Source organism: Mirounga angustirostris, unplaced genomic scaffold (assembly GCF_029215605.1).
Source record: "Mirounga angustirostris isolate CCGP_5_RB_7025 unplaced genomic scaffold, mMirAng1.0.hap1 SCAF_8, whole genome shotgun sequence".
Classification (NCBI taxonomy): Eukaryota; Metazoa; Chordata; class Mammalia; order Carnivora; family Phocidae; genus Mirounga; species Mirounga angustirostris.
In genome coordinates this window covers 33,762,086-33,786,979 of record NW_026991716.1, presented here as the reverse complement: position 1 = coordinate 33,786,979, position 24,894 = coordinate 33,762,086, and the positions used below count along the sequence as shown (strand labels likewise).

Here is a 24,894-nt window from a genome sequence, read left to right as displayed (position 1 = left end):
ACTATTGGGCAAAAAATGAACTATTGGGACTTCATCAAGATAAAAACTTTTGCACAGCAAAGGAAACAGTCGACAAAACCAAAAGACAACCTACAGAATGGGAGAAGGTAGTTGCAAATGTCTTATCAGATAAAGGGCTAGTATCCAAGATCTATAGAAAACTTACCAAACTCAACACCCAAAAAACAAATAATCCAGTCAAGAAATGGGTAGAAGACATGAACAGACATTTCTCCAGAGAAGACATACAAATGCCAACAGACACATGAAAAAATGCTCAACAGCAGTAGGCGTCGTGGAAATACAAATCCAAACCATAATGAGTTACCACCTCACATTTTCACACCAGTCAGAATGGCTAAAATTAACAACTCAGTAAACAACAGATGTTGGCGAAGATTCGGAGAAATCCTTGCTGCACTGTTGGTGGGAATGCAAGCTGGTACAGTCACTCTGGAAAACAGTAGGGAGATTCCTCAAGAAGTTAAAAACCAAGCTACCCTACAACCCAGCAATTGCACTACTAGGTATTTACCCAAAAGATACAAACATTGTGATCCGAACGGGAACCTGCACCCCAATGTTTATAGCAACAATGTCCACAATAGCCAAACCATGGAAAGAGCCCAGATGTCCATGGACAGATGAATGGATAAAGAAGAGGTGGTGTATATATATACAATGGAATATTACTCAGCCATAAAAAAAAAAAAGAAATCTTACCATTTGCAATGACATGGATGGAACTAGAGGGTATTACACCTGAAAATGTATACAAAATAGCGAATTGCCATGTAACTCAATAATTCCAATCTTGGGTATTTACCCAAAGAAAATGAAAACACCAATTCTTTAATTATTTTTTAATAAGATGTAGCTATTTTAAAATATGGAATTTAAAGGGTGCCTGGGAGGATCAGTCAGTTAAGCGTCTGACTCTAATTTCAGCCTGGGTCCTGATCTTAGGGTCATGAGATCGAGCCCTCTGTTCAGCTCTACACTCTCATGGAAGCTCCTTGAGAACCTCTCCCTCTTCTTCTGCCCCTCCCCCTGCTCTCTCTCTCTCTCTCTCAAATAAATAAATTAATAAAATCTTTAAAATATGGAATTTAAAAGAGAAGAAACAGCAGCCCCCAACATCAGGAGCTGGTCTGACACTGACAGCTGGGCTCAGCGTGGTCAGAAGCTGGCTAATGCCCACCACTTGGCCATATTCTTCTCCTGTGGGACATAAGCCAGTCACCTCACAGAACATCAGCATCAGACAAGGACACTCGGAAACCATGACATCACTTTGTGTCATTAGAGGCAAAACAAGGCACTGTACAACCCACAAAATACCAAATACCTCTGTCTGTTGGCTAATGTGAGCAATCGCTGCTTCTTTACCATGACTGCTTTATCCTCACTCTGATCTGGCCTGCCTAGAGAGGAGATTCATTGAGATGCTCAACCAAAGAATTGCCCACACGTCCTTACAACACACAATCAGGAGTGAGTCCCAGCTTCCACAGATCTTCTTCAAAAACACCCACCCAAAATGGAACTAGAGGGTATTATGCTAAGCGAAATAAGTCAATCAGAGAAAGACAATTATCATATGATCTCACTGATATGTGGAATTTAAGAAACAAAACAGAGGATCATAGGGGAGGGGAGGGAAAAATAAAACGATGAAATCAGAGAGGGAGACAAACCATAAGGGACTCTTAATCATAGGAAACAAACTGAGGGTTGCTGGAGGGGAGGGAGGCGGAGGGATGGGGTAACTGGGTGATAGACATTAAGGAGGGCATGTGATGTAATGACCACTGGGTATTATATAAGACTGATGAATCACTGACCTCTACCTCTGAAACCAATAATACATTATATGCTAATTAATTGAATTTAAATTTTAAAAATGGAAAAAAAGAAAAGAAACTGTCAAAAAAAAAACCCCAAATACAAAAACAAAAAACACCCATCCAAAGCCCATATCCTTATAGGTTCCAACACCTTCATATTAAGATGCCCCATGGCCCACAAAGGGGCGTGTTCTTTCTCACTGCAACAAGTAATAGATCCAACCTGAATGCCCACAGGTGCTCCTGGTGGTCTTGGGCTAAAGAACATTGAAGCATGTTACCCTTTTGTCTGCCACAATTGTTTTCATGTCTTCTAGTTTGATCATGACATGTGTTTGTATCTTTGTGAGTGTGTGGTTGACATGCCAAAATTTCATGTTTTTCTTTATGGGTTTTCATCATTGGGGCCATGCTTAGAGAATTCTTCATCCCACAATTGTAAACATTTCATGTATATTTTCCCCTCAGTAGAAATGAAGAGCAGAGGGTTTCAAAGGTGAAGGGAAACACAGAGAATTGTCTGAATTTGGGCAAAAGTATGGGGAGGTGAAAGAGGTAAAAGTTTCTAAGCGGGAGGAATCTAAGATGTCCATCTTCTGCTTTATTTTTGCAAGTATGTACAGGGCCTCCAAGGTATCTGATATACGTTGTGTTCAATAATGTTCTCACTTGGGCTCAGTGAAGACTTATGTGCCTCCTACTGAACGCAAACACCAACAACACACCCAAACTTTATAGACACATCAATTAGCTCCAGTGATGGGCATTTTTTTAAATTTTATTCTTATGTTAATCCTCATACATTACATCATTAGTTTTAGATGAAGTGTTCCATGATTCATTGTTTGTGCACAACACCCAGTGCTCCATGCAGAATGTGCCCTCCTCAATACCCACCACCAGGCTAACCCATCCTCCCACCCCCCTCCCCTCTAGAACCCTCAGTTTGTTTTTCAGAGTCTATCGTCTCTCATGGTTCGTCTACCCCTCCGATTTCCCCCGCTTCATTCTTCCCCTCCCGCTACCTTCTTTTTTTTTTTTCTTAACATATATTGCATTATTTGTTTCAGAGGTACAGATCTGAGATTCAACAGTCTTGCACAATTCACAGCACTCACCAGAGCACATACCCTCCCCAGTGTCTCTCACCCAGTCACCCCATCCCTCCCACCCCACCCCCCACTCCAACAACACTCAGTTTGTTTCCTGCGATTAAGAATTCCTCATATCAGTGAGATCATATGATACATGTCTTTCTCTGTTTGACTTATTTCACTCAACATAATACCCTCCAGTTCCATCCACGTCGTTGCAAATGGCAAGATCCCATTCCTTTTGATGGCTGCATAATATTCCATTGTGTATATATACCACATCTTCTTTATCCATTCATCTGTCGATGGACATCTTGGCTCTTTCCACAGTTTGGCTATTGTGGACATTGCTGCTATAAACGTGATGGGCATTTTTGAACACTTATGACCTTGACGTAAAACATCATGTTTTGGTTAATGCCTGTAAACTTTAGCTGTTATAATGCATATCAATTATACTTTCATGCTGTATTTTAAGCATATGTCTCAGACCCACATAGACAAATCCATGACTTCCATTTGAAGATAAATTTAATATACATATACCTATGAGTCACACAGTATCTTTTTTGAGGAGAATCCTGAAAACTAAGAGCATTCTAGATATATACTGTCTGAATGGTAGCTCTATGAGCCTCATACAGCTACTTAAATTCCTATTCATTTAAAACAATTAAAAATGCCACTGCTCAGCACACTAGCCACATTTCAAGTGCCACCTGCATCTCAGTAACCACATGTAGCTCGTGGCCACCATACTGGACAGCGCAGATACAGAAGAATTCCTTCCGCACAAAATGTTGTATTGGACTGTACCGCTCTGCATGCTTTCTGGACCTCAAGCCAGATGCATTAGACACATGTAAACTGAAAAGACCAACATGATTTATCTTACAGATGACATCAGATTCTGTCTGGGATGTGAATACATATGGGGCTGGTGTGTCACAAAATCAAAGTCGGTTATGCATGGGTCTGGTGCCTTTAGGCACAAACTGTTCCCAGTTACAAAAGGGAAATCCCTGTCCCTCCAACTCCCTTCCCAAACTGAGCACCCTCTCTGGCACCACATTTCCAGGAGGTGAGTTCTCTTCTAGATGCACTCAGGGGCTAAAGTCAGGGCTGAGTTTTCAAAGACAGGAAGTGCAGCTCAGGGAAAGGGATTCTACTGAGTGAAGAGGAAGCTTGCTCGGTCAGAAGAGCATGCGACTGTTGATCCCAGGGCCATGAGTTCAAACCCCACATTGGGTGTAGAGATCACTAAAAATAAATAAACATTTAAAAAAAAAAAGAAAGAGGGCGCCTGGGTAGCTCAGTTGGTTAAGCGACTGCCTTCAGCTCAGGTCATGATCCTGGAGTCCCGGGATCGAGTCCCGCATCGGGCTCCCTGCTCAGCGGGGAGTCTGCTTCTCCCTCTGACCCTCCCCCCTCTCATGCTATCTCTATGTCATTCTCTCTCTCAAATAAATAAATAAAATATTTAAAAAAATAATAAAAATTAAAAAATAAAATAAATTTTAAAAAAAGAAAGAAAAAAGGAAAATGGCAAAAGAATCCGCTCCCATCCTGCCAGTTTGGTGTCATTGTCCTGACAACCTCAGCTGGCATCGTGGAGCATGAAGAAGCAAGTTGAAAACACACAGGAGGGAAAATCTTGGGATTCTTTTTCTAGGGATGTAATACACACGTGCAAATAAAATGCCTCAATGGAAAAAAAACAAACAAAAAAACTAGTATCACTTGAAAACATCCTGGTTGAAGCATTAAAAATTATCTTACTAAATTATTCTCAAATCCACATTTTAAACATGTCTTATATGATGGTGTGGGATGTACAGCATATCCCTAAGCCCCCAGGAAAATAATTTGCATGAACTTAACTGGACTGGGGTTGTTTTTGTTGTTGTTGTTGTTGTTACAAAATGCCATTTTTACTTGAAGGAATGAATGACACAGAAACTTGGATTATTTAGGATATTTGGCCGACAGTTTCTTGAAAATGAACATGACCCTACCCCTTCATTAAAATCAACTCACACATGACAGCTGACAGTACTTGTTGCCCTGATTAAATGTAAACTCTCAAGAGAAAACCAGAATTTTGGAAAACTTGTGATCCACCAATAAGCTTGACAGCTTCTCCCTACTGACAAACTTTCCTGTCAGGATCTGTGATAATAGTAAAACAAATGGGATGTTTTGATAACTTGATTCCAGTCTAATAAACATGGGAACAACACATTGCTTTAAGACAAATCAAGTTTTAGGGATGCCTGGGTGGCTCAGATGGTTAAGCATCTGCCTTCGGCTCAGGTCATGATCCCAAGGTCCTGGGATCGAGCCCCACATCGGGCTCCCTGCTCAGCGGGAAGCCTGCTTCTCCCTCTCCCTCTGCCTGCCTGTCTGCCTACTTGTGATCTCTCTCTCTCTGTGTCAAATAAATAAATAAATAAAAATCTTAAAAAAAAAAAGACAAATCAAGCTTTAGTACGAGATCCATTCAGTATGCAAGCTGGGCCCATGGATTTTAATGTAACAAAGAAGGACATACTCAATGATACTGTTTCAGGTGCCACTTTGCAAATAACCTTACAGAAAGTATAACTTGTGTAGGTGTAATATAGTATCAAACATGACTATCCATAATTATCTGAAAAGGTTAGGAAACATGCTATTCTCCCATATTTGTGCAAGGCTGTTAATATTTTCATATACTTCAACCAAAACAACACTAGAAATGCATAAGCAAATCTGAACATCCAGGGGTCTTCGAAGGAGACAGACAAGAACAAGAAAGAGACTTGCAAACTGGAAAATGTAACAAAAATCCACTTTTCTCACTGCCCTGTTTATTGGGGGAAATGGTTATTTTTCATAAAAGCAATATTTCTGTTATGTCAAGGGTTATTAATGTGATTCTAAATGAATTAATACATGTTTAACCCTGTTTTATTCCTACTATGGTAAACACTGATATAACCCACAGATGCAAAATTATCCTTGGGATCCTCCGTAATTTGTAAGACCACAGAGATATCCTGTGATCCTAATTTTTGAGAATCACTGATTCACACAAACCTGGGCCACGACTCAGGGAGACAAGGTGACGAAGAGCGCACTGTGCAGTAAGCGAGGGATCGGGGCAAAGTCGCATTTCCCCGGGAAGGCCTGCCTGTCAACAGCGGTGTCTGGGGCTGCAGAGTCCCCCCTCTCCCTGGGTTTCACGTCTCACTCCCACAACGCGTCAGGTCCTCCCGCCGGGATACTAGTGACGCGACCGCAGTTCGCAATCCCATTGGGCGTCGGGTTTCTGGAGCACCCAATCAGCGGCACCGAGATTCCGGGTTCGAAAGTCCTGACCACACCCACAGGGACGCATCTACGCCTCAGACCCTGAAGGTCTGGGCCACGGGGCCCCGAACCCTCGTCCTGCTGCTGTCGGGGGCCCTGGCCGAGACCGAGACCTGGGCGGGTGAGTGCGTGGGGCGGGAGGAAAGGGCCTCTGCGGGGCCGGAGCGAGGGGAGCTTCGGGCGGCGACGCGGGATCCCCGGGAAGGCGCCTCTCCGCCCCCCCCGCCCCGCCCCGGCCTGTGCTCCCCCGCCCCTCCCCGCCTCCGCCCGGCCCTCCCGGCCGCCCGCACCTGCGCCCCGGGCCCCGCGCCCCTCCGCGCCCGCAGGCTCCCACTCCCTGAAGTGTTTCCACACCGCCGTGTCCCGGCCCGGCCGCTTCGTGGGCGTCGGCTACGTGGACGGCACGCCGTTCGTGCGGTTCGACGGCGACGCGGCGAGTCGGGGGGCGGAGCCGCGGGCGCCGCGGGTGGGGCGGAGGGGCGCAGTATTGGGAGCGCGAGACGCGAACGGCCGAGGGCCACGCCCAGCTGTCGCGACGGAGCCCGAGGGTCGCTGCCGGCCACTACAGGCGAGCGAGGCGGGTGAGCGGCGCGGGGTCGGGTCCACGGCACGGCCCCATCCCCGCCGACGGGCCTCGGTCGCCCCGAGGCTGCGGAGCCCACCGCGCCCCGCCCTTGGGAGAGCCCGCCGGGACTTTTAAGCGGTTTTACTTTGTGTGGACTTCGTCGTTTGTCCACCACCAGGGGTGGTGACAGTCTGAGAGCTGACCGCGCGGGCGGTCTCACACCCTGCGGGGGATGTTTGGCTGCGACTTGGGGCCGGCCGCGGTGGCCGGGCATGGCGGCAACTACGCTCAGAGCGAGTGCGCGAAGTCGCTCCGCAGGCACCTGGAGAAGGGGAACCAGACGCTGCCGCGCGCGGGTACCGGGGCCGCGGGGCCTCCCGGATCGCCCCTCCGCTGGGGCTGGCTTCCCACCAGGAGGGGAGAGTGGACTCAGTGTCAGAATGCCACCTCCCCCATGGGTGGGGAGGAGGAGTCAGCCTCCGTGTTCATGTTCCTACTATTGAGTGACTCACCCAGAGGGCCGCTTTCTCTATAGGACAATTGAGGAATCCAGTCTCTCCCGGGAGGCAGGTGGAGACCGTCAGCGGTTCCTTTTGACACTAACAGCCACCTTGTGAACCATGACTTAACCTCCATCTGAGAATATCTCTGTTCTGCGTCTGAGAACATCTTTGGACATCTGACTCCAGGTTTTCTGACTCAATCACCTGCCACCATTGTCAGGACCAACCGTGTGCTCTCCCCCTTAGACCTGCAGCGTCCTACCCTGGGCCATCTCCCTGATTCTAGAATTTTCCAAGGATTAGGAGATCCCAAAGGCTAGGCTGGTGTCTGGGTTTTGTGCTTTTTCCATCTGAACCAATTGCCCTGTCCACCTCAAGATGGCCAGATGAATGCTGTTTCAGTGGTCCATAAAGGTACACCCAAGTGTGGATTTCTGATTCTTCTTCCTCAGAACCGCCCAAAACACATGTGAGCCATCACCCCATCTCTGACCATGATGTCACCCTGAAGTGCTGGGCCCTGGGCTTCTACCCTGCAGAGATCACCCTGACCTGGCAGCAGGACAGGGAGGACCTGACCCAGGACACAGAGCTTGTGGAGACCAGGCCTGCAGGGGATGGGACCTTCCAGAAGTGGACGGCTGTGGTGGTGCCTTCTGGACAGGAGCAGAGATACACGTGCCATGTGCAGCGTGAGGGGCTGCCCGAGCCCATCACGTTTACATGGGGTAAGGAGGGGTTTAGGGTAGAGCCTCTTCTCAGGAAACCTTCTGGAGAATTTTGGCAAAGTGTGGACTCAGGCTACACGTCTGGGCCCCTCACCTTCCCTTCCCTTTCCAGAGCCACCTACTCAGCCCATCATGGGCATCATTGCTGGTCTGGTTCTTTTTGTGATCACTGTGGTCATTGTAGCTGTGATCTGGAGAAAGAAGTGCTCAGGTAGGAAACTGAGTTTTCTTGTCCCCTTGGGGGGTTTCCTAGGTATGAGATGGCCCTGCCTTGTTACTGGGAAGTACCATCCACACACATGGACTTGCCCACTCTGGAGCTGATTACTAACATTCACTCTGTAGCAAACACTTATGAAAAGGAAGGGCAAATTTTTATCTTGGTAATTCTGGTGATGGGGACCTGATTCCCAGCAGTCAAAGGACAGAGAGGAAGGTCCCTGCTGAGGACAGACCTCCAGCGAGTCAGGTGGTTCAGTGACCACACACCTCGGTTCTTCATGTTTCCTGATGCTGTTCTGGGTTTTCAGTCACAATTCCACAAACTTCATTTTGGACCAGGGCTAGGAGCTTCCTCTAGGATCGCATGGTCCAGCCTTGTCCAGGCCTCTGACATGTTTTCTTCCCAAGGTCAAATAACAAGAAACTACTCCCACTCTGCACATAAGGATGGAGGGGGTGATCCCTGAGACCCTTGGTTAGTGTAGACAGGACCCCATGGGGAGCTCACCCACCCCATAGCTCCTGTTCTTTCCCCCAGTAGGCAATGACATTGCCCAGGGCTGTGATGTGCGTCTCACAGCAATTATAGTGAGACCTCTGAGGGCCTGATGTGGGGAGGGCTTGGGGCACTAGGGACACTTTGAGCATGCAGGGGGCTGTTGAGAATGTCCGCACTTATGTGATTGACCTAAATCTGTACATGATTGTTTTTCACAGCGTGAGACCAGCTGCCTTGTGGGGCCTGAGGGATGCAAGATTTGTTCACACTCCCACTTGGTAACACCAACAACCCCTGACTTCTCTTTGTGCAAAAAGTGTCAGAAAGTGTCTGTGTTCCTATGAGCATAATGTGAGGAGGTGGGGAGAGTGGCCCACCCTGCCCACCACGCCCCCTTCCCATACTGACCTGCCTTCTCATTTCTGATGTACTCTCCTGTTCCAGCAGAGGCAGGGCTGGACCGTCACCATCCCTGTCTTTATTTCATGCTGGACTGAGTACGAATGACTTACTTCCCTATTGAAAATGAGAATCCAGATATGAGTTTGTGTTTTTTAACACTTGGCATGTGGGGTTGATGAGGTAATAAAAGGAGATTTGTAAAATTGAGACAGCAAATAAGCGGAAGCACTGAGAACCTTCCAGAACTTTTGTTTGCTGTGTTGAGTCTATTGCAGGTGGGAATAGGAGAAGGCTCCGAGGAGCCAAGCGGGGATGGGGCCTGTGCCCAGTCAGTGCTCAGTGCATCATGGGTATGACATGCTCACCCCTCAGCTGGGTCATCTCTCTGCTCTGTGTCCTGCCCCTTCTGTGGAAGCTTGTCTCACCAGGACCTGTGATCACAGAGACCTGTCACCAGGACCTTGTGCAGCAAGAGCTTCCTGTGACTGACAGCTTAGGCTCAGGCCCAGGTCATGACATAGCCCCCATTTTGGGTGGTTTTTTTCATTGTTTCTGTAGAGCATCAGGCCTGTTCTTGCTCTTGTGTACTTGTCCCGTTCTCCCCTGGGCGACCCCGTCAGTTACAGCAGCGGGTGTCCTTTGGGCTGTGGTTCCCACAGGCCTAGTTCAGGCCCTGCACACAGGAATCTCTGTGGTATGGAGGGATGAACTTCCAGATTCATCCATGTCTTCCCCTCCCTCTAGAGCTATTGTCTGGATTATTCTTTAGATTCCGGAGATAGAGAGAGGAGGAATCTGAAAGGTTCTCATCCTTATTAAACTTCAGTTAGTTTCTACCTTCTCTGCTGCTCTGTTCTCTCTCCCTGCCCTTAGTTCAGTGATCTTAGTGCTGGCTCCGATCCAAGTGCATGGATTTATAAAGCAGAGTCTAACATGGATTTCTAGGTGGTTGGAGAAAAGGACCCGTAAAGCCTAAGTACAGTGTTTCTGAAGAGAGAACTCTGTGTGCTGTGTGTGCCCGAGACATGGGGGGGGGGGGGGGGCTGAGCAGAGCAAGGGAGGGGAGGGCAGCCCGGACGGCAAGGTGGGCGCACGGGGGGCGGAAGCTGCCACAGAACATCTGTGCCTTAGGCGCATCTGGAAGAGGGGGTCCTCTACCTGCTCATTCATTCAACTGATAATTGTCATGTGGCACATACGGGCCACACTATGTTTCATCTAGGACACCTCAGTGAGACTAAGGAGAGGGAAAACTTGCTGGTCTTGTAGAGACTATGTTCTAGTGGTAAGGGGCAGACTGCGCTTGTCTCTCAATGTGGGGATTGGGGCAGTGGCCCGCTTGGGCAGTCAGTAATCCAGGTGTAATTTTGACTCCTCAAAAACTTAAGTACTAAGCCTACTGTTGACTGGACGCCTTCGTGATAAAATATACAGTTGTTTAACATATATTTTATATGCTACATATATTATATACTGTATTCTAATAATTAAGCTAGAGAAAATAGTAAGAAATCCCAAGGAAGAAAAATGCATGGATGGTATTTACTGTATAAAAGTCCACAGGTAAGGGGTAGTGCACAGTCCAAACCAGGGTCATTCAGAGGTGACCTGTGTATTGTGTAAGCTCAGTACATAAGGGAAGGGTTTAAGTAGGAAGTTGGTAGGTGCTGTGAGGAAGGTGACCCAGAGAGCACCGTGCTGGGACAGGTATGATGGCTACTCTACTCCAGGGATCAGAGGAGCCTCACTGAGAAGGTGACCTCTGAGAGGTTTGAAGGACATGAAGGAGTTGTGTAAGAGGAGGTCTGGGGGGGAGCTCTTTCCAGCCAGGGAACCCCCAGCGCACACGCACTAGGGCAGGGGCGCGTCCTGTGTTCACGGAAAGGTGAGGAAGCTGGGTGGCTGGAGCAGAGAGCAGACGAAATGAGGTCAGATGTCAGCCATGTCACGGAGGTCTGAGGATATTAGAAGGCTTTTGAGTTTTCTCTGAATGAGGTGTGTAATTACAAGAATGAACGAACAGATCAATGGGATTGACTTTCTAGCAGCACCTTGCAGAATGGAGAGGTGCAGGGCAAGCGACCAGTAGGGAAAGTGTAGGAAACCAGCGAAGTGTCCCAGGTGGGGGACGTGGGCTGTACGGCTGGGGCATAAGGAGGGAAAATAGTAAGAAGGGATGGGGTGCTGGAAATATTTACAGATGGACTTTGCAGCATTTCCTAATGGATTCATTCTGGGTGGTGAGAAGGAGGAATCAAGGAGGGCATCCAGTATTTCAGACTGCAAGTAGAAATGTGGGTGCCTTCATGGAAATGGAGAAGACTCTAGAAGTAGCATATCTGGGGAAGCAGCATCACAGGCATCCACTTCAGGAATATGGAATCTGAGATGTCTATTAGAAATGAAGGCAGGGTTGGCAGTTGGATACAGAGTGCAGGGTAGGAGAAATATCTGGGTGGGAGAAATAGATTTGGGAAGTGATGTCATATAAATGATGTTTAAAGCCTTCAGCAGAGATGAGGTCACCAAGGGGGCGATGGCCTTAGAAGAGAAAGGAACAGGACCAAACCCTGGACTCCTCAGGGCTCAGCAAGCTGATCAGAGCGCACACCCAGAGCGTACTGCACAGTCGGGTTCTGCATCTAGAAGACACATAGATCAGGGAGGCCCAACCTTCAACGGGCACAGGAATTGCCTGGACTATGAAGATCTAGCCAGTCTGGAGTAGAGCGTGAGATTCTGGGTTGATAACGGGTCGGTGCTGCCACTGCGGCTGATCTTCGGATCCCACACTGAGTAGCAAGCACATAGAGCAGGATCCCCACATGGCTGTGCACCAACCTCTCCCGTAGGCCTTATTAACTGATTCCTAGGCCCTCGCCCAGCATTCTAAGACGGGGGGTCTTGGGAGAGGCCTGGGTATTTTGTAACAAAGCCAAAAGCAACTCTTGGGGCTCCACCAGATAGGGAAACAATGAAGTCATTGATGAGAGCACTCATTGTGGGAAGAGGTCTTACATACACATTTAATTGGTTTTTGGGGGATGCCTGGGTGACTCGGTTGGGTGTCCAACTCTTGGTTTTGGCTCAAGTCGTGATCTGAGGGTCATGAGATTGAGCCCCAAGTCAGGCTTCCCACTCAGCGTGGAGTCTGCTTGAAATTCTCTCCCTCTCTCTCTGCCCCTCCCCCCCACACACGCAGGTGCGCACATTCTGTCTCTCTCTCTTTCAAATAAACAAAATCTTTAAATGGTTTTTTTGTAGGAAGAAAAATGCAAGACATGCTGGGAGAAACATATTTTCTCTCCCAGGGGGCACAGACAGGTGGCAGATGAGGAAGTGCTTATCAGCTCAACATAAAATCTTGGAGTTACTAAGAGTGTAGGTCTTAATGTTTGCATCTCACAAGGAAATGGTAACTATGTGACATGCGGGTATTAGCTAACGCTGTGATTTTAGTGGTTATTATCATTTTGCAGGAAAGAAATATATCAATCAACAGGTTGTACCCTTAAGCTTGCTTACACAATGGTGTATATCAATCATATCTCTGTAAAGCTGGAAAAAAATGTCTGAAATCTTGCTCTTGGAAACTCTTCCCTACATGGGTTTCTGACTCCTTGTGATACACATGTACAGTTACAGAGAGATTTAGGGAAGAGAGAGGGCATATGGCGTTTGTTTTGTTTCAAGGAAAGCCACTGAGCAGGCTTGAGGCTACACAGCCGGGAGCAGAATCCACACTGGACCCTCGATGGAGGCCCACATACAGCCAGCACCCTGCTACTGGGTATCGATGCCCCTGTCCACACCACTGACTCCCCTGAGGGAGGACACTGGGCCCTGAGGCTGGGACTGCTATCGCAGCTGCCCCTGACCGCTGCATGACCCCGCTGTGACACTGCTCGGACCCCCTGTGCCCAATGCATGGACGCTGTCCCAGTGTGTCTGTCACGTGTCCTGAGTCAGAGTCTGGCAGGTGGTCACGTGAGTGTTGACACTTCATGTCATGTCCAACTGCAAGACTGTTTGACGAAGTGGGTTCTCCTCTCTATGGATGGAGGTGGTCTCTGCCTCCATCAAGATTGTTTACGTGTGGAAAGCCTCCTTTACTTGGGAAGAGACGTACAAGTTCTGGGAATGGACATTGGGGGTCAGGAATGGAAATGAATGATGGGTTTCCACATGTGGAGCAGTGATCTGAGACTAGAACTTGATTGGGTACATTGTAGGCATGCAAGTCTGCTTGGATGAAGGAGTGACTCATAAATGGCATCTTTCAACTTATTCCCTTGATGCTTGTTATGGGTCCAGCTTATGTCTACTCCAGTTCCTACTCACAAATAAGTGGAGTAGCATTGTTGCATGATGAAGTGATTATTCAACATGCCTTCTCCCAGCCTTTGTCTCTTCCCGGGGTTAAAAACCCAGATCTGTATCACTTCAGATGATCCACATATATACACTGACATTTTACATTTCTTTATACATGCACATATTTCTTTTTTTTTAATTCTTATGTTAATCCCCATACATTACATCATTAGTTTTAGATGAAGTGTTCCATGATTCATTGTTTGTGCATAACACCCAGTGCTCCATGCAGAATGTGCCCTCCTCAATACCCACCACCAGGCTAACCCATCCTCCCACCCCCCTCCCCTCTAGAACCCTCAGTTTGTTTTTCAGAGTCCCATCGTCTCTCATGGTTCGTCTACCCCTCCGATTTCCCCCGCTTCATTCTTCCCCTTACATGCACATATTTCTGAGGAGAGTGTCCATATTAGGTTTTAGTGGCCTCCACAAAAGTCTAAAAAACCACTCCATTTTATTTTATTTTTTAAAAGATTTTATTTATTTGACAGAGAAAGACACAGCGAGAGAGGGAACACAAGCAGGGGGAGTGGAAGAGGGAGAAGCAGGCTCCCCACCGAGCAAGGAGCCCAATGCGGGACTTGATCCCAGGACCCCGGGACCATGACCCGAGCCGAAGGTGGACACCTAACGACTGAGCCACCCAGGCACCCCTGTCCATGTTTTAATTGCATTACTTGGTTTTTGGTGTTAAGTTGTATCAGTTTTTTTAATATATTTTGGATACTAACCTTTTATTGGACGTGTCATTTGCAAATATCTTCTCCCATTCAGTATGTTGTCTTTTAGTTTTGTTGACTGTTTCCTTCGCTGTGCAGAAGCTTTTTATTTTGATGTGGTTCCAATAGTTTATTTTTGCTTTTGTTTCCCTTGCCTCGGGAGACAGATCTAAAAAAATGTTGTCATGGCCAATGTCAGAGAAACTACTGCTTGTGCTCTTTTCTAGGATTTTTATGGTTTCAGGTCTCACATTTAATCCATTTTGAGTTCATTAATCCTTAATCCATTTTGAGTTTATTTGGGGTATGGTGTAAGAAAGTGGTCCGGTTTCATTTAGTTCTTGTCTTACTTGACCAAACAGCAAACTTCAGCTCTGTTAACCACTCCCTAATTCCTGAAATTTTGCCTTGCTGTACTAGTCAATGTTCTCCAGAGTAACAGAACCAATATGATACAGGTAGGTAGGTAGGTAGGTAGGGAGGTAGGTAGGTGATAGATTTAGTATAAGGAAACAGCTCACGTGACTCTGGAGGCTGACAAATTCCAGGATCTGCCGTTGGCAAGCCAGAGACTCAAGAGAGCTGATGGTATAATTCCAGTCTGAAGGCCTACAGGCTAGAGACCCAGGAAGTGCGGATGTTTCAGTCTGAGCCCAAAGGCAGGAAAAAAAAACGCAAACATGTCCAGCTCAAGGAAGTCCAGCAGGAGGAACCTTCCACTCACTTACCAGAGGGTCAGCCTTTTATTCTATTCAGGCCTCTAACCGACTTGATGGGGACTCCCACGTTGGGGAGGGCAATCTGCTTTACTCAGTCCACTGATTCAAATGTCAGCTTCATCCAGAAACACCCTCACAGAACCCAGAATAGTGTCTGACCGAATGTCTGGCACCTGGTGACCCAGTCACGTTGACACATAAAATTAGCCATCACATTTGCCCTCTGAGATATACTACCACTTATTTCTCCTCCTGTTTGCCTGCTACCCTTACTCGGTCTCTGCAGGTGGCTCCTCTTGTGTGTCACTAGTCCTCAGTGCTCTGTTTGGGGTATTTTTCCTGCAGCCTCCTCTCCCTGGGGGATTTTAGTCTCCCTTATGACCCCTGGGGCTGTCTGTACACATTTGTATCGCCAGCCCAGGTGCCATGTCTGAGCTCTCAGCTCTATGTGGAGAAGCCTCAAAGCCCTTGTGAGTAGCTGTCTCATGTCCCGATGTGGGTAGCAATTTCGTAAGATCACTTGATAGGGCATTTCTTTTTGTCACAAGTGTCAATCTCAACCCTTACTTGAGTATACTTCACGTATGGATTTTTCCACAAGCGTGTGTGAAAGATCTTGAATCAACAGCTCTTCTGTTCCAGCACTTACGCTCTCCCAGTTTGTGAATATTTATCTTGACAGCCAATCTAGTGGATGTTGGAATGGAGGTAGGTCTGATATCATGTGGCACACTTACCGCCTTCGGGCATCGTGGCAGAGTAAATTCTCAAATCCACCTGGTAACAGTTGAATTCCTAAAAGCAGCTGTCTAGGACTACTTTAATTATTTCCAACCATTGCTATGGAAGATGATGTCCAGAAGACTATCCGGAAAAATTAAAATGTGTGTGGACCGTGGAGGGGAGCATACTAATTAGCATGCATAGGGACTCACTCCATGCAATTTTCTTTTTGGCATTATCAAACTCAACAATCCTAAAACAGAAATTCATGCTTGACCAATACATTCCCCCATTTTCCTCTTCCTGAGTTACTTTGGTGAACAATCTCACTGAGATCATTGTCCAAGGCAGAAGCCCAGTCATCACCTTAACTCAATGCTCTCTTTCATCCCCACATCCAATCAATCAGAAGTCTTGCTCAATACACCTGCTAAATATCTGTGAAATCCTTCCACTTCTCCCCACCCCAACTGCCAATGCCTTAATTCATAGCCATGAGTGCAGATGGATCCTTGGTGGAGGACAGGGATATAATCAACAGCCGCAGAGCCTCAGTCCTCAGCAGGGCCATCAGTGTGCCCATCATGCGTACTTGAGCCGTCTTCCTACAGGAGTCCTCTAACAGAGACCTGTTAGATGTGGTTCCAATGCTTGGATTATTGGAATTGCTTAAGTGACCTCCCTGGATCCTCTGTCTTCCCCCTTCTAACCTACCCTCCACACAGCAACCAGATTGATCTTCCCAAAACAGAGGAAAATGTCGCTCCCCCCAATTATAACCTCCAGTGATGGCTCACTGTTCTTAGGATAAGGCCCTAACTCCATAGTAGGGGCTGATCACTTTGTCAGCTGCATCTTCTCCACTCCCACCAATGTGTGTGCCCTTGGGCAAGTGATGTAATCTCTCATTGCCTCCATTTTCTCATCTATAAAATGGAATTATAACGGTTGAATTAACAAGAGTTAATTCTTTTAAAGTGCTGGTAACAATGCTAATTGGTAACAATTATCTATCATTAACTAATATTATTACTTCTCTTTAGGAACTCTACAATCCAGCCACACAGAATGTCTTTCACTTCTTCAAGGAGGCCATGCTCTCTCTCACCTCCACGGCTTTCCACTTCTCTCTACCCAGAACACTTCTCCCCTCCCCAGCCCTACTCTCTCCTCACCCTTAACCTGGTGACCCCCTAGTTGTCCTTCAGGTCTTAGTTTAGATGTCTAATGCTCTAGGAAGCCTTCTATGTCCCTTATACTGTGCCTTTCTGTGTTCTCTTGACTCCCAGTACTATTTCCTTTTTTTTTTTTTTAGTAGGCTCCATGCCCAGTGTGGAGCCCAACATGGGGCTTGAACTCATGACCCTGAGATCAAGACCTGAGCTGAGATCGACAGTTGGATGCTTAACTGGCTGAGCCACCCAGGTGCATCCCCAGTACTATTTCTGTGTGAACATCTGTTATTCTGTATGTTCTCCAGGATAAGTCCCATAAGGTCATAGATTGTGGTAATGCTAGAATCTAGCACAGTGCCTGGCACGTGGTAGGTATTCAGCAGGAAATATTTGTGGAACAAATGAATGAAAGCTGAGAACTTCCCCAGGGGTTCAGAAGCTAACTTCTCCTTAGAAGAGCAAAGAAAGGTAAATAATCTGGCCCCCTCATATTTAGGCATCTGAAGGGGAGGTAGTAGAGGTTCTATTTTCCATTCCCCACATTTCAGGACCTGTTGCAGAAGGGTAAGGAGGTTCTTCATTTTTTTTTCAAATTTTTATTTAAATTCTAGTTAGTTAACATACTGTGTAATAGTGGTTTCAGGAGTAGAATTTAGTGATTCCTGACTTAACATATAACACCCAGTGCTCATCATAACAAGTGCCCTCCTTAATACTCCCCTCCCTCCATCAAACTTCAGTTTGTTCTCTACCGTTGAGCCTCTTATGGTTTGCTTCCCTCTTTTTTTTTCCCCCTTCCCATACGTTCATCTATTTTGTTTCTTAAATTCCACAAGTGAAATCATATGGTATTTGTCTTTCTCTGACTTATTTCGCATAGCATGATACACGTTCCATCCATGTGGTTGCCAATAGCAGGATTTCATTCTTTGTGATAGCTGAGTAATATTCCATTATACACGCACACACACACACACACACACACACCCCACATCTTCTTTATCCATTCATCAGTTGATGGGCACTTGGGCTCTCTCCATAGTTTGGCTATTGTTGATAATGTTGCTATAAACATCAGGGTGCATGTACCCCTTTCAATCTGTATTTTTGAACCCGTTGGGTAAATACCTAGTAGTGCAATTGCTGGGTCATAGGGTGGCTCTATTTGTAACTTTTTGAGGAGCCTCCATACTAAGGAGGTTCTTCGAATGGGAGTAGGAAGATCGTTCCTGCCGCTCTGTGGGGGTTGTACACTTGGAAACAGCTCTCATGACTAGAGATATTCACCGGGAAATCAGCCTACTCGCAAGGTCAGCCCTTGAGCTGTACCTGGTGGCCTCTGAGTCAAGAGAAGCTGCCAGCTCCCAGGTCACACCATGCCTGGGAAGGATTCTCCGAAATAATTAGGATGCTACCTCGGACAACTTGTGGCCATGCTGGAAGAAACCAGAGCTGGCTTGTATGGTGGGAACCTCCTGGGTGGGAACCTTGTAGCCCAAGAGGGAGGGCTAACATCCAGATGCATGTGGCTCAGAATGAAATGTGTTTCACACCATCCAGCACTAGGGCTCCAGGCCTGGAGAGATGCCCAGTACTCCAGCCACAGTGCCCATGCCCACTCTCTGTTAGAGGACTCCTGTAGGAAGACGGCTCGAGTAAGCATGATGGGCACACTGATGGCCCTGCTGAGGACTGAGGCTCTGCGGCTGTTGATTATATCCCTGTCCTCCACCAAGGATCCATCTGCACTCATGGCTATGAAAACTCAGGTCACTGAAGAAGAGGGGGTGCAGGGGGTGGCATGGCATCTGCCTTCTCCCTGGGCCTCTGGGATTAGGTCTGGCCCCAATGGTTATGGGACTGATGGTCAGCAACAAGTTTGCTGAGAAACTGGAGATTCTGAAAGTGTCCGTGATTCCAAAGGTGACTCAGTGTGGCCTAGACTTGTGGGAGGGCCGCTCTGCCTCTGCAGGGACACCACTGCCATCCTGCAGAGCAATTCCAGAGTGCCAGGAAGGAGACAGCACCCTTGGCCTGACTAGTGGCTTTTTCCACAAAAACTGGGAAGACCCAGGGTGAGAAGACCTTAGGAATCAACCATGTGGGGAGATGCCAGTGACGTTCTGGTAAATGTTTAACTGGCTATCCCAGCGGGGTCAGGGGGCTCCGATTTGTGGCATTCTGCCAAATTTCCATGGTGTAAATAATCCCACCGTGACTGATTTCAAACTACCAACATGACCTCACTGAATGTGGAATTAGGAAGTGATACACACAATCAGCTCTTGCAAGTCAGGGCACCACTGGCAGAGGGCTGGGTAAGGAGCTGAGGAACCGAGAAGCGCCACAGGTCAGGCGAGTCCTCACAGCTAGGCATAAACTCACAAAGGCACATGTCCTGGAAACCTGCCCAGTGTGGTGTCAATACTTACTTCAGACACATTTGGTTGTGCCTCCCTGAAGCTCCCTCAGTGGTCACCTAGCTGACTGCCTACATAGGGCAGTGGTGGTCTTATGCAGTTCTGAGGGGGTCTTCTGGGTCTGCCTTCCATGCTGTGAGGGCCCAAACCTGACTCAGAGATGCCCTTGAAGGCCCCTGGCTAGAGCTGGGGAGAGGCTGATCTCCAAAGAGCTGGTCCCTACATCCTAAGCGGAGGCAAATGGCTGGAGAACACTCTGGCAACCCAGGTCCTGAAGGTATGAAATGCCAGCTTCGTATCTTGGAGTGGATGCAGTCTGGAGTTTAAGGAATGTGAAGACACATCCAACATGCTAGCTCCATAGGTAGCACTGCTAAGCCCCTCCCACAGTAATCTGGAAAAACCTTTGTGGGAAGTTTTTGACCTTTTGACCCCTCCTAGAACAGACTGTAGGCTCACAGCAGCTTTTTTTTTTTTTTTCAGTGCCATACCCCAAAAACATAGAGCAGCACCTAGTCAAAAATGGGTATTTAGGGGCGCCTGGGTGGCTCAGTCGGTTAAGCGTCTGCCTTCGGCTCAGGTCATGATCCCAGGGTCCTGGGATCGAGCCCCACATCGGGCTCCCTGCTCCGCGGGAAGCCTGCTTCTCCCTCTCCCACTCCCCCTGCTTGTGTTCCCTCTCTCACTGTGTCTCTCTGTCAAATAAATAAAATCTTTAAAAAAAAAATGGGTATTTAATAACTATTACTAATCTACTGGAAACATCCAGAATTCAAATGGCTACTGTATGACAAAAAAGTTACACCAAATTAAAGTGTTCACAGAGCCCAAAGGGAAGTGGGTAGTAGAGACAGTGGGTCTGGAAATTGGATCTGAGGTGGGGATCTGCTATAGAATTTGGTAAAGTAAACAAGAAGCAGGATATGATGCATGGAGATTAAAGTAGTGAGCTCTGGTAACCCCTAGTGGGTACACTGTTCGGGGGTGCTGCAGACAGGAGAAATACAGCATGTATTTACTGAGCACCTACTACAGACCCAACCCTCTCCTGGAATTCGTATGCTCTTCTAAACGGACAAAATTAGTTGAACAAGACAGTTCATTATTTCTCATCAATACAAGGCCCATCTTCTCCCCAGAAGCCCCTACTCCTACTGCCTCAACTCCCATTTATAGAAAAAGCTAAAAGAAGTGACCAAGTGGGAAGTTTAACTGGTGTTCAGAAGAACAAGCTCTTGGCCTACTGTTAGCAGGGGCAGCATTCTGCTCAAATCAGGTCCTGTACCTGTTAACAAGACTGCCATCTCTTGGTGGGGGACAGTGATTACATGATTCTCTTTACTTTCGTAGGTTCTGAGCTTAGGACCACAATGCAAGTTAGATGTTCCTTCTCTTTGTGTCAAATAGAGTTAATTGTTAGGATTTAGAGGCCTAGAATGTGTTTTGAGAACATATTTAGGGCATCCCTAAGTTTCTAGGATGCCCTTAGCTATGAAGTGGGGAGATTCTATCCAGAGTCAGGATGTAAAAAGCAAACACGCAGTTGGAGAGAATTGCCCATCGCAGGCACTCTTGGCAGCTGTGCTGACTGCCTGGATAGTCGTTCAGAGGAAAAAGTAGTGAGAGAAGGGCTGGAGATAGGTAACGGGGATTTAGGTCTTTCTCTAAAAAGAACAGCTTCCAATCGGAGAAGCAGATGACGAGTATCCAGCTATCGAACCCACAAAGGACAAACTCCCCCACCCAGGCACAGTCTGATTGCTGAGATGAAGCACGCCTAGAGGTAGAGTAAGCCCTTTCTAGGTTAACGTAATCAGATGTATGTGGGACACCTGCCACTCACTGCAAAGCGCTTCACAGAGCAGGCTGGCTGTATTCATCTGTGTAATAAAGCTGACTCTGAAACAAACCCTTTTTACCCAGTTTCTCAGAGTCCTATTGTAGAGAACATGCCTTTAATTAGAGTCAGACTACACAGTGGTGGGGCTCAGCTATACTGTGGTTTGGTGCCGCAGGCAGAAAAGTTACCATGTATTTTTCTAGGCAAGCAAAATGTAGATGTTTAATATCAGATATCTCTCCAGGGAAAGAACATCCTGTAGCTCAGAGAAATGATGCAAAAGTTTGGGCTAATTTTTGGTCTTTTAAAGATAGAACATTCAGGTTTTTGCTTGTGAGCAGTGCCATAACTGGGATAATTAATTTAGGCCTCACAACTGCATGTCAGGGTTTTTAAGGGATGAAGAAATTGAGGCTCAGGGAGGTTGAATAACTTGCTCAAGGTCACATAGTTACAAATGGCAGGGCTGGGATTCAAACCCAGTTAGTCTTTTAAATGTTTTCTTTTTCTTAGGCTTGTACTTAAGAGCTCAACTTTCTTAACTTGTGTGGCACACTGGAGAAGAACGTGGTGTTCGGAAAGCAGAGGTTGTAAGTCACCCTGTGTCTAGCAGCTGAAGGACGGAATGGTCAGTCTGTGAGATTAGGCTTAGCCGGTGGCCTTCAGGCTCTTCCAGTCAAGATGTTTCTTCTTCCAGGATCTTTGCTCTAACGATAAGAATGTTCACTGCAACATTGTTTTTAAGAGTAAAAAGCAGGAGGCATTGGTCCCTAACATGCCCAACAGCTCCCGGGTGTCCTGTGGTTCATGTCAGTTACCATGGGACCTTGGAGGGTTGCCCCCACCACCACTGGGGGCAAGGAGATACAAGTGTGAGAACATCAAAATGGGACATATTTTTGTAAATATCTAAAAAAAAACAAAAAACCCCAACCAAAAAACAATGCTATGCAAGAATTACTTGTACAAACTACACAGCTCATGCTTTGTTTTCTAGCATCCAAGACAACTTAGGAGGATTTCTGTGGCAATGAAGCATATTTTACTGGAAATGAAGTTGATTTTTTCAAGCTCCCAAAAGTAAACGTAAATAGCTGTTCATACAAAGTAATAGTTGCACTGTCTTTTTCTTGGGTGGTTGGGAGATCATTTTATGTTGGAGACTCTGCCATAGGATTTTGTGGAATTGGGAGCCTAATTGATTTCATTCTTATTTCAGTGCGGATTGTTGGACCTTCAGATGGAAGTGCTTATCTTACAGATTTTTTTTTTTTTAAGATTTTATTTATTTATTTGAGAGAGAGAGAATGAGAGACAGAGAGCATGAGAGGGAGGAGGGTCAGAGGGAGAAGCAGACTCCCCGCCGAGCAGGGAGCCCGATGCGGGACTCGATCCTGGAACTCCAGGATCATGACCTGAGCTGAAGGCAGTCGCTTAACCAACTGAGCCACCCAGGCGCCCCTATCTTATAGATTCTTATGGAACCAGACTTACAAGACTATTACTAATAAAACATTTAGGAAAATAGTTACAATCATAAACATTTTTTAAAAGAAACAGACTGAGGGACACCTGGGTGGCTCAGTTAAGTGTCTGTCTTCGGCTCAGGTCATGATTCCAGGATTCTGGGATCGAGTCCCACATCGGACTCCTTGCTCAGCGGAGAGTCTGCTTCTTCCTCTCCCTCTGCCCCTCCCCCTGCTTATATTCTCTCTGTCAAATAAATAAAATCTTTAAAAAAATTAAAAAAAAAGAAACAGACTGAGCCTCCTTGACTTTAATAGAGAACTCACAGTATGTGGATTTCCAGACTTTCCTTTTTCCTTCTTTGCATATCATATTATGGGTTCTGTGTGATTTTATTGTTATTTTTATTTTGTTGTTTTAGTTAAAAGTACATATTCTGAGATTTATTTAATAGGACTTTCTTTGAGAGCTGTATAAAAAAAAGAAAGTAAAAGGTTTAAAGCAACCTAGATCAAAAACAGACTGGAAAAACAAATTATGGTACAAACACACAATGGAATAATAGGCAGCTAGAACAAAGAAAGAGGAAGTTCCTCGTGTTCTGATACGGAACCATCACGCAAGATATATCTGAAAAAAAGCAAGGCATAGAATAGCGTACAGTCTGTCATAATTCGTTTTAAGGAAGGGAAAAGACTATGTGTATTTTGCTTGTACAGTCAGAGATCATCTCTGGAAGGACACCCAAAGAACTGGTAACACTCATCAGCACTGTGCCAGGAAGTGGTCACTGGGGGACAAGGGTGATAGGATTTTCACTTTCCATTCCTTTGTACCTTCTGATTTTAAAGCATGCAACCATATTACCTATTCAAAAAATGTGTATCTGTACTCTTCTAAAAGTGAATTATGATGTGAGCTTAAAAAAAGGGGTGTCTGGGTGGCTCAGTTAAGTTTTGGCTCAGGTCATGATCTCTCTAAGATCGAGCCCTGCGTCAGGCTCTGTGCTCAGTGGGGAGTCTATTTGAGGATTCTCTCTCCCTCTCCCTCCACTTTGACAGGCTCTCCCCCGACCCCCCACCTAAAATAAATAAATAAATCTTAAAAAAAAAAAAAAAACCCAACAGAATATACAAAAATTTATATATGCCCACACAGTCATATACACAAAATACACATACAGGGGAAATTCAATGTTACATCAAGATGGTAATAATCTTTTATTTTTAATAATCTTTTATTTATCAGGATTTTTATGATGTGGTTAGAATACCCAAGTCCTGTTTGTATGTTTAACTCACTTCCACCATGACTGCACCAGCGTTCCAATCAGTAATCAATTTCCAGAGATGGAAATGAAGATTAGGACTCTGGGTTCCCAATATTTTCAGAATACTCAACAAAGGAAAAAATCTACAGTCCCTAAAAAGTTGGTGAGTCAATACTTCCCAATCCTTAATGAAAACACAGGGAGTATAAATAAAGAACTACAAAATTTGGTTCTCCAGGTAGACAGTAAAAAGGGAGAGGAAAATACCTGTCCATCGGGTAGCAAACTACTGAATGACATAATGTGCAGTTTCATAATCCTACGAGAGAGCTCCCTGTTTCAAATCACTACTCTTCAGCTTCCTGTTTCTTCCTTCATTCTCACTAGTAACCAAGGAGACCACGGGTTTTCCTAAGCTTCTATCTCCCAAACATCAAACTAGTTCTCTTTCTGTTTAAAGGAGGGAGGAGGCAGCAAAAGAGAAATGACTTTTAACTTAAACATAAATAAATAAATAAATAAATAAATAAAATTGTGTTCTCATAAAACCATTGCCCTTGTTTTCTGACACTGGGTAAAAGAGATTTGGGGGCACTTGGCTGCTTCCATCAGTGGAGCATGTGACTCTTGAACTCAGTGTTGTTAAGCCTGAGCCCCACGCTGGGCATAGAGTTTACTAAATAAATAAAACAGATTCAGAAACAACTTCCGAATCCCAGCTGAAAGAAGGGAATCCACCCCCTCCTGAAACCAGGTAAGCAGTGACCTACCTCTGGAATGAAAAGGAAAAAGTCAGGGCCTTAACAGAGCCCATCTGCTATGGCCATGATCTTGGGCTTGGTTCTTAGGCTGACATTCACTTGAGTCTATCATCTGATACAGTCACTTTCTTGGTTGCAATTTATGAGCTACCAGTGTTTACTTGTGAGACTGTGTGGGAGCTGGAAGGGAAGAAGATAAATACACCAAAGCCCAG

The 24,894-nt window shown here is 46.2% G+C and overlaps 1 protein-coding gene across 1 annotated transcript; it reads left to right on the top strand.

The window, feature by feature from the left end:
- The first annotated feature begins 354 nt into the window (after positions 1–354).
- On the top strand, positions 355–10,260 carry LOC123837280 (H-2 class I histocompatibility antigen, D-P alpha chain-like). Its single transcript, XM_064598382.1, has 5 exons — positions 355–442; positions 6,072–6,413; positions 7,813–8,088; positions 8,201–8,299; positions 9,028–10,260. The coding sequence occupies exons 1-5, from the start codon at positions 355–357 to the stop codon at positions 9,030–9,032; spliced, it is 810 nt and encodes a 269-aa protein (XP_064454452.1). The 3' UTR covers positions 9,033–10,260.
- The last annotated feature ends 14,634 nt before the right edge of the window (positions 10,261–24,894 follow it).